The 11,026-nt window shown below is 40.2% G+C and overlaps 1 protein-coding gene across 1 annotated transcript; it reads left to right on the top strand.

The window, feature by feature from the left end:
- The first annotated feature begins 8,897 nt into the window (after positions 1 to 8,897).
- LOC143875926 (transcription repressor OFP14-like) lies at positions 8,898 to 9,704 on the top strand. Its single transcript, XM_077377507.1, has one exon. The coding sequence runs from the start codon at positions 8,898 to 8,900 to the stop codon at positions 9,702 to 9,704; it is 807 nt and encodes a 268-aa protein (XP_077233622.1).
- Positions 9,705 to 11,026: the final 1,322 nt, after the last annotated feature.

Below are 11,026 nucleotides of genomic sequence, written 5' to 3'. Positions count from 1 at the left end.
AAAGTTTTGGAAAGGTTTAGGATGCAGAACTGTTCGCCAAATGTAGCACCTATCCTTAAAGGTGATAAACTTAGTGAGGCTCAATCCCCTAAGAATGATTTGGAAAGAGAACAGATGAAGAATATTCCCTATGCTTCGACAGTTAGCAGTTTGATTTATGCACAGGTCTGTACTAGACCAGACATCGCATATGTTGTTGGGATGTTAGGAAGATGCCAAAGTAATCCAAGAATGGATCATTGGATAGCTGCAAAGAAAGTTTTACGGTACCTTCAAGGTACGAAGGATTACATGCTTACATACAGATGATCGGATCGCTTGGAAGTGATCGGATATTCGGATTCGGATTTTGCCGGTTGCCTAGATACTAGGAAGTCGACATCGAGGTATGTCTTCCTACTTGCTGGAGGTGCCATTTCGTGGAAAAGCGTAAAGCAAAGGTTAACAGCTTCTTCCACTATGGAGGCGGAGTTCATTGCTTGCTATGAGGCGACAATGCAGGTGTTATGGTTGCATAATTTTATCACAGGGCTTAGGATTGTGGATTGCATATTTGCATATCTAAGCCATTAGTTATTTACTGTGATAATTTTGCCGCGGTGTTTTTCTCTAACAACAACAAGAGTGGTAGTCGAAACAAGCACATCGACATAGAGTACCTTAAGGTTAGAGAAAATTTTGTGAATCATCGAGTGGCTATTAAGCACATTTCTACCTTGCAGATGTTAGCAGATCCCATTACTAAGGGGGTTTCGCCCAAGTTGTATAAAGAACATGTGGATCGTATGGGTCTTATTGTACTTGGTGCTTAGTTACGTTTGTCACTTTTGGTTGCAACATACAGTGGATGATTCTGTCTTATATAAAGTGTGTACACATTGAGGTTTGATAAGACGGCCTGTTCATGAGGACAGATAAAGTTGTACCCGAATGGGCGTTTGCGGGCCTATTCAATAAAGTTTTAAACCACACATAAAGTGTACATTAGTGTGAATTTATGTATGTGATACTTAGAAGGTAACATTTTCGGTTGAAGGTGTATGCCGCTATGATTCGTACATTTGAGACATACTATAAAGGTGTACAATTAAGATAAAGTTAAAGATACTTGGGATTGATGATATTTCTAATTAATGGCAAAGTTTTTCAAAATAAATATCTAAGACTCTAAGTTACTTTGTGAATATAGACCAATGTGGACGAAGTGGGAGAATGTTAGCATTTTTATTGGTGTGGCCCACATTGGGACCCTGTGGACCACGATCCGAGATAGGCGGCGAGGGAACGGGTCCCTAACACCATCTGGATCATCCACATGTGAAGGAGAGCTCTACCAAGGAACTCTCAAAACGGATGCCACCCTCATAGCATAGCACGAGTGGCGATATAAAAAGAAAGAGATATGTCTCGATCCGGAACCGAGGTTCGAAACCGAGACATACCTGAAATAAACTCAGAGTCGCCATCCATGGATATGCCATTGAACCCTAAAATCAAATCCTCTGTGCAATGGATAACCAGAAATATATATGGGTTCGTGCCTGGTTACGAATGGGGAAGGTCTGAGAGCACCCCCAATTCGTCCGAGTGCAAGCACTTGGTCTCTTATGCCATTTTTAGTAACTCCAAAGAAGTTTGAATAAAAATCATGTGAAATGGGAACAATCCTCAGGACTCGTCTACCTAAGCATGCATTTCCTGAGGATAAAAATAATAAACACATATAAAATAAAATGAAAGATGTGTCACCTAAGCATAGCTAGGTTATGAGTGACAAGCCTAATGGGTGTCTAAGTTCTGATGTACAAACACATGCAAGCTATAGCTAAAGGTATAAGATCAGTACAATAAAGTAAGAAAACATATCAAATCCTACAATAACAGCACAATAAATCCTAAGACTCTAAACGAATTAGCCCGAGTCTTCGGATGGTCTGGTATTCATCCAAAGAAGCCTACGTATCCCCGCCTCCACGAGAATCAAGGCAACGTAGTTCTTCGCGCCTATTCTAAGCTATGATGCCTAAGACACCTAGCCCTCTATCCTAGACTCGATCTAAAAGACCGGACTAGTTATTAAAGTTTCTTGTACGATTATTTAAATTCCAGTGAATTGTGGATTTTTAGGACACCCTATATGCCCTAACTAAATGCATGTTAGCCCTAGGCTAATGCAAGTGATTCCTACAACCTATGTGTAACTAGGCTGTATTTCCTAAGGAAAACCAAATGTGGACTAGCGTATCCTACTCTAGTCATCACTCGGCGATGTGGATCGCCGACTGACCGGACGGAGGCGCTCCTATAACTCTAGGACAGACCCCTAACTCTAAAACAAGCACACAGCAAACAAACAATCAAACAACCTATCAAAAGAAAAACCCTAACTCTAAAACTCTCTATCTAGGAGAAACTCGTAACTCTAGAGGAAGATCTTTTGAAAATAAGATTTTTAAGGTTTTTGAAGAAGGTTTAAAATGTTTATTTACAAAAACGTTTGGCTGGACTTGGGATGTAAATCCCAAGCTGCACTACGTACCTCGTGAAAGAGGATCAAGCCAACGTAGTTCGAAACGAACTCTCAAACTACGCTTCTAAAAGAAACACTCACACTTCAGATTTTTTAAGGTTTTTTATATTTTCAAATGTTTTTGATATTTTTAAAGTTTTCAAATGTTTTTGGATTTTAAAGCTTTTCCAATGCTCAGGACCTTTAGATGAATTCACTCTTAAAGGGAACACGCAAGAACAACCACAAACTAGGGCAAAGCCCTAAAGCAAAAGGGGAAACCCCGAATAAGCAACTAGCGTCTCAAAGAGACAAACCACAACAAGAAAGATAGCGTCCCAAGAAGAGAGAAAACGATCCAAGATCCCAAGCAAGCAAAGCTCTAATAAGACTGAGTTAGCCTCTAATCAAAAGCGAAGTAATCAACAACTCTAAAGGAGAAACTTCGAACTAACAACACTAAAGAGGGGGAACAAATGAGTCAGAGACTCTCTAATAACACTACCGAGTCAAAGACTCACTCTAAAAGAGGAGGCCACTCCAACATGAGGCTAGGTAAGCCTCCTAAATGGGAAACTCTCTACATGAGACAAGGCTTGTCTCCGAGACACAAATGACGTAAAAAGGAATAAGAGACCCTGTGCATATTTGGCAAAGGTAAAATACCCAACCGGGCCGGACAGCTACCTAGCCCTAGGGTGCAACAAATGTGCAACCCAATACCCATAAGGGTAAGGGTATGAGTAGGGTGTTCTTCCAAAACCAAACAAAGCACAAAGAGGAGAACTAGCGAGAGAATGAGACCGGGCGGGTCTCCCAAACACACACAAAGATGGGCTCTAAGCAACCTTATCATTGCCCTTGCAAGGGGGAAGCAAGGCTAAGACAACTAATTGACCAAATTGGTCTCTAATTAACAGAGGCACAAATTGAGGTGCAACCTCAGAGAGGATTCTACAAATGAGGCCAAGCAGGCCTTCTAAAGGCTAATTACTTATAAAGCCAAGACAGATGACTCCCTAATAACATCAATAAAGATCAAATGAGTCAAAGACTCCCCCGATAACATCACCACACAAACGAATGATTCAAAGGCTCTCTAAATGAGGCAAGGCATGCCTCCTATGGATACACCATTTATCAAAATCAAAGCAACCTCCTTGAGGTTAAGCTAAAAAAGATAAACAATAATAATAGCAATCATAGCATGATAAACAACATTAATTAGCCCAGACCAGCCGTTGGGTAGCCTAATGAAGTAAAACAATACCAAACACTTCAAAGCCAACCACAAACCCCAATACGGGGACTCCAATGAAATCAGATGATGCCAAAGTAATCATCTGATTTCCTACACATATAATATTTCTACAAACCGCCTTGAAATCAGACGATATTTGTGTCAAGGACATCGAATAGTGCAAATCATCTGATTTCCTTCTTCAATTAAACAATTTATTTAAATAAAATAAAATAAAAACAAATATGATAAGCTTCAAGATAGGCCAGTCAGGCAGCGAGAACGCACCAATTCACTAAAGGTCTACTGACTTAAATCCCTTAGAAATAGGGAAAAGGGTGATGACATTAGCCACACTCCCACCACAATGCTCATAGCTAGGCTAGAACACACGCTTAGAAAACAAATTGGGATAAAATAAAATACAACCTTAAGTTCATACAGGCATTTTCCGCAGCCTTAGCAAGTGTGACATTTTTAATCAAAACTTTAGCAATTCAAGTGAGTTAAAATATGCAGACACTGTCCATAGAAGAATAAGGGAACAACCACACCATACGAGCCACATTTTCCTTATGAAAATTCACATAAAAAGGAACCATAAATGTATGTAAAGTAGCAGCTCGTGATAGTGAAGTTAAAGAAATGAATTAGGCTGCCAACAATTAGCAATACCTCTTAGTTTAGGCACAGTTTAGGCACATATCATGGTTCAAAATGAAAACTTCAGTTTTAATAAAAATAAACCCCTGAACTTTGAAGATCAATTTCCTTCCAAACAATTTCAAAATCCAAAAAACAATGATCATCCCATTACTTTACAAAGCACAAAATCAAAAGAAATTCCATAGAAATCCAAACCATATAGAAGAATCTATTCGACTAAGCAAGATCATGAACAGGGTAATTATCTTAATAACAAATCAACATTAAAATAAAGTGAAGAAGTTACCAGAACTAATGATAGTGATTGTAGATAGTGAGATGCTCAGATTTCAGATCTGCCAGATCATATTCCAGCAAGAATTGCTCGTGAAGATGAAAGACTTTCTGCTAAGATTTTCGCTTTGGAAAATCAAAGAAAAGAAAATCCGACCTCTTGAACTTCCGGGAATCTGCATGGGTAAAGAAAATTATAGCCCGCCGGAGCTCGGATTCCGACCAGGAATTTGACCGGAGAAGAAAGCCCCATCTCCTCTCAAGCTTCTATCCAAACGCAGCGGTGCCGACTCCATTTTCCCCCCAGAAACTCAACAGACGTATGGATGCCTCGATCTCCCTCTCCTTGAACCGTTTCAAGGTGCAGATGATGATCGGAGGTGAAATTCCGGGCTGGAATGGACAGATCTGGTAGGAAATGGTGAACGGAGAAGAAAATGGGATACGAAGGCTGGATTAGAGAAGGAAATGAGTTTTGGAGAGATCTATATTGCAGATCCGAGATGGATCCGAAATGGAGGTAGATCGGAGAGGAGATATAGTTGCTGGATTCCGGCATGAATCGCCGGAGAAGATGGAAGAGGTGGAGGACGCGGCTGCCGGAAAATGATCGGATCCGATCGGAAAATCCGATCGGAGAAGGATCGGATCCGATCGGAGAAGATGAAGGCGAAAGGAGAAACCCGATTCCCTCTCTTTCTCTCTCTCTCTCTCTCAGTGCTTCTCTGCAAATCCTCTTTTCCCTCTCACTTCTCAGATCTGTGATTTCAGATCTGAGATTTCTCCTTGGCGCAGCGATGATCTGTTGGAGCCTTGAGGTGGGAGAGATGGAGTTGGCCGACGGGAGGGTTGACCGGAGATGGTGAAGAATTTGGGAAGAGGAAGAAGACAAGGTCGATCGGAGCTCCGGCCAACTTACCGGAGGAGCGACGAGAAAACCCTCTCTCCCTCTCTCTGCCTCTCTCTCTCGAGCGAGAAAAATGAATAGTCCCTCCCTCATTTTTGATTTTTTTTTCTTTATATTAAAAATAAGGGTGCTGATATCTGCACCCCTACTTGATGAAGCGCACAGGAATTGATGAAGCGCGCCCGCCAGATTTGTCCTATTAGGTCTGGGCGCGCCCATCACAGGATAAATCGCCCCCCTTGTCACATGGATACCCCCTCTTTCCAGGCTCGTCCTATTCGACAAATCGAGTCAGATTTCTACGAAATTTTATGGGGATCTCAGGGAGACCCTAAGCTGCCCTAGGGTTTAATTTGGGACCCCAACTCACCGATTTGACGAGGTTTTCGGAAAATCAACACGAACTTGGGTCCGGTCAAAATGGGGTGTCTACAGACCCACACAAAGGGAAAAACGTGTGGATTCTTCTAGAGGACTTATCCACTAGTGTTGTGTTTACAAAAGGAGTCTATAGATAAGTCCCAAGTGTTTTTAATTTGTAAAACACTAAAATGTTTGTGTTGTGGTGGGATGCAAATACGTGCACTCCCAATCTCTATAAATATCTGGGTGTTTGATGGGAATAAACACATACGTATAGATAAAGTTCCATTTAAAGAGGGGTCCCTAATCTGAGAGGAAGAGTGCCTGCGATTCCATCGATCGAGCCTAAGGTCTTCTCAAGATTAGAAGATCTCTCTTCTCTTGTTCGTGTGCGCAGTGGATATCGTGTTCGTGTTTTGTCGAGGTTCGAGAGAGTCGTGATCTTCGATTGTAATCGTCATGGCCGGAGGTAAGTTCCGCATTAATTTGGTTCAATAAAGTCTATAGGTTGCCCTCTACGTATCTCGTTACACTCAAGTCTGTATGCAAGCTTTTGTATCACATAATAAAGAGCACTAATTTCATTGACCTGCAGCTGAATCAGGATAGCCAAACTCCCAGATATATTGTCTCAAATATTTATTATGAAAACATATTTATCATGGAAGAAGAGAAAAACATCGTCAAGGTAACGACGCTTCAACATTCATCAACACGGGGCATTCTTTGAGCACGGTTAATGATTTTTTTTGTTATTCCACATTTCTTAACAAGCTATCACATCAGGAGGAGGTTTTCAACATAAGCAATCCTATTACGAAAGAGAGCAGAATATTTGAGAAATATCATTCATCTTTTCTTACAGGGTTTCGATTTGATTTATGGACAACAAATATAAAGTGCTTCGAATGTTTTATGCCTCATCCGATGCTATGGCTCCATTTAGATCTAAGATATATACTCTTGGAACTAAGTTTTGGAGACAGATTGGAAGTGTACCTTATAATACTGAAGGCGACAATTTTTTGTATGTGTGAATGGATGTTTATATTAGATTGTAGGCAAAGCTTCACGTCTATCTCCCTCTAAGTCCACTTTTGCATTTGATCTTTTGGATGAGAAGTTTAGGATGATCTCAGCTCCAAATGATTCTATAGATGTGGCTGTAATAGCATTTTGGGAGCAGCTTTCTTTTTTGGATGTTACATATCCTAATCATCAGCTATGGGTACTTGAGGACAATTTGAATATCGTATGGACCAAAGTATTTACCCTCTTTCAAAATCACTGGAATGATATTCTTCGGGTTAAAGGTCCATGGGTCAATGCAAGAAGGTGGGTCAGGTTTTCCGGAACCCTAACCTACCCAAATGATTATCTCGGGTCTGGTTGGGTCTAGTTTTCTATGGGAAACCCCGTGATTCATAAACTTGACCCTACCCGAGATAGTTTTCCGGGTCGGTTCGGGTTGGGTCGGGTCGAGTTTTAATTGTTTAGCGTAGGTGAGTGACTAATTTCATAGAAAACAACAAATTTTCAAACCAAAAATCTCTAAATTTATGGCATCAAGTGCATAAATCTAAGGAGAATTTTTTTGCACATCACAAATATGATCACCTCAATGAAGCAATTATATCAATATATCGGAAAACAACTCATGTAAACAAATATGATCACCTCATCAAGAGATATTTAAGAAAGCATGATTTGTCATGTAAACAATTTTGCACACTACAAATATGATCACCTCAATCAAACACCTATAAGAGCCGGGTTTCAGGTTTTTTTTCTTTAAAACCTGCTGACCCAAGATTGGCTCGGGTTTTTCAACCTATAACCCTACCCAACCAAGACCTATGATTTCTAAACCCGACCCATGTTATTTTCAGGTCGGCTCAATGCGGGTCGGGTAAAACCCTACTAACTATGCCCAGCTAAATTAATAAGAACGACCCAAATCAGGAAAATATTTATTTCATAAAAACCCATTAGAATCAAATCCTGTAGTATAGATATTGAAACGCTTGAAATACATTTAAAGATAGCAAAATGTTTAGAAGAAAGTCACTTTTACCCTCATGCGTAGAAACATTTTTTTATTTGTTGAGGGCATACTTTTGCCTTGTCTACGTGATCAGATCCGTTGATTTGAGCAGCAGCCATAAGGCCAGCTAATATCGTCAAGATCATCCTGATCGGATGCTTCTACGCCCTCAATCCAAGCATCATTCAGGGTTCCACCAAGTAAAGATAAACCACTGATTCTTTGTAGTCCTTTACCTTAGACATATATAGGATGTCCGAAGGGACTAAGACCATCAAAGTCTACAAGATCAGAGGGTCAAAATCACTTCTGCAGGACCGACGACCTTGATCTCACATTCATGACCCTATGCCCCTTTTTATAGTAGAAAATTTGCCTTTTACCATTGATCGCAAAAGTAACTTTCTATGTTTTCACTTATAAAGCATGGGCAGTGATATTTTCCCCCCTCTAATGGATATTTTCCCCCTTTAACAGAAAACGTCAACTTTTAAGCCTTTTGGAGTTAACGGTGGCTCCTCCACCCCTTTGCATATCCTAACGATATCTGTTAAAGGGGGGAAATATCCATCAGAGTGGGATACCACTGCCCTAAAGCATTCTATAAATAAAAAAGAAGAAAGCATAAAAAATCTTCACAGAATCCCTCAAAATCTAACCAAAACGATCTCCTCATTCAATTCATGAAGCTATAAAATCCCAAAAATTAAGACACATTTATAGAAATTAAACTCATTAGCCAATTAAAACGTGGCTTAAACCTGCATTAGAAAATTATTTAATTCCATCAAAACATAACGACCCTATTTACCCTTAAATCTCCTTTTTCCCTTGCCTCCCTCTATAACAAAATATCCTCTCCAACATCACAATTTCCCCCAACATCACAAACAAAATGCCAAAGAGTCTTCAGAAGTCTCTCCAAGGTTACGTCTCCAAGCTAAAAAAGAACACCCTACCATTTCATAATCCCCCAAAGACCCTCACCAGCACTAGCTGGCTCTTATCAGCTTGCAAGCACCCCAAGACAGCTTCTTTCGCCGTAGCTCGAAACCAATCCGATGGCCAGGACAACGCAGCGACTCTCATGGACATAGACCGATTCCTCTTTGAGAACTTCAAATCCCTCTATACCGATGATCACAAAAATGAGTATGACAAGAGTGTGATCTTATCGGACTCGCCCCGGTTCGAAAATGAATATGACAAGAGTGTGATCTTATCGGACTCGCCTCGGTTCGTCAAAACCCCACCACATCTCCACGCATCGGATCGTTTCTTTGTGGGCCCGGGCCTATCGGATTCCCTAGTCGAAGAGGCCCGATTGAGTGCGTCTACAAAGCCCGATGATGATCCGCCGGAGCTCCCGGATCACACCGTGGCCGTGCCGGCATTCTCAAAAGATCCATACGCCGACTTTCGGCAATCCATGCACGAGATGGTGGAAGCTCGCCAAGTGGATCAATGTCAGCCGTTGGATTGGGATTTCTTGGAAGAGTTACTATTTTGCTACTTGAAGTTGAATGAGAAGAGGGCACATAAATATATAATTGGGGCCTTTGTGGACTTGATGGTCAGTTTCCGGCGTGGTTCTGATCGGATTCCGGTGAGTCAAGACAAGATCCCGGCCACCAAAAAAGGAGGAGGAAGGGAAAAGAAGGGAGGTATGAGAGCATTTTGCTTGGAGAGAGGTGACATGTGATTTAGTTGGATCTGTGAGAGCGTAAATGGTGCCGCAAGAAATGGTAATAGATAATATATAGATAGAAGGTGTTTTTTTTTCCATGTAAATGGGACATAATCTTATGCTCACATGTAGAGAATGCAAATCTAAAATATGTATCTTCAAATAATGGTATTATAATCTTCTACATTGATTAGTTTCTTGTCGAGGTGGGTTTTGTCCTAGTTACTTGTTTTTTTACTCAATTAATTTATAGGTGAAAATTTCATGTGAATGTCTAAGCAATAGAAAAACTACCTCGTAGCTGAACTTTTCTTATTCATTTATATTTCATATGAGGGGGCACTTCTCTCCTGAAAAAGAGGGGCTGAAAATTTCTTATTCAAGTAAAAGATTTTGTGTATAAACTCTTCACAAGATTTGGTTTATATTCATCTCTACGTACAGTCTAGTAATCAGATACATCCAATCTACTGGACACCTTGTTCATCCTGTTAAATGATCTTAACCGTTAGATTAGTGGCCACACTTTTGGACCCTCTGTCCAGAAAAAGCATGGCAACAATGACCAGAAGTAGTTTACCGATCGGATTGTCATTTGTAGGTGCAAATCTCGGTCTGAGAGGGTTTGATAGGTAGCTGCTGATACAATATAGTGAAGACTTAAGATAGCTTATACGAATAATTTTGGTGTATAATATTTTGGCTGATTTGTAATAGACATTGAAAGGTAGTTAAACACTCTAAAATAATGTGAGTTCACTCCATAATCAAAACATGTTCTACTGTGCCAATATCAGTAGCCTTTTGTAATTGGAACAAACCCAAGCATTAGAATCAAGAATCGGTAAATTAGTAGGGATTTTCTCCCTAAATTTAAAGAGAGATATTATCTCCCAAAAAGATATTTTCTTACTAAAATTAGTCGTCTAGAGAGATAAAGAGAGAGATTTTATGGAGGGAGACAACCAAATAAGGAAAGATTTTCACTAGAGAGAGGAGAGAGCCAACTGGAATATATATATAAAAAGCACCTCTTCTGGGGTATCAAATTCCGCCAAATATTCCATCAAATATCCTACCCCACATTGCAATCCAAATGCTGGAATTCACGGATAGAGAATCAGACGCCAACTCTTATTCCCTATTCCAGGAATCCAAATGTGCCCTTAGTGGTTGAAAATATTATAAGATTCATGTCAATTTTGATTCGACTGTGATTTGTGTATATATTTCTAAGTTCACAGCACAAAAAAAAGTGTCGTTTGTGCATGTTTCATACAAAATTGTGCTTTTATGATTTCCTAGCTATGAGGTAAAAATAGGGACAATTATAAGAA

The sequence above is a fragment of the Tasmannia lanceolata genome, unplaced genomic scaffold (assembly GCF_043159265.1).
Source record: "Tasmannia lanceolata isolate RefF3 unplaced genomic scaffold, GAP_Taslan_0.1 ptg000004l, whole genome shotgun sequence".
Taxonomy (NCBI): domain Eukaryota; kingdom Viridiplantae; phylum Streptophyta; class Magnoliopsida; order Canellales; family Winteraceae; genus Tasmannia; species Tasmannia lanceolata.
This window is presented reverse-complemented; position numbering and strand designations above follow the sequence as displayed.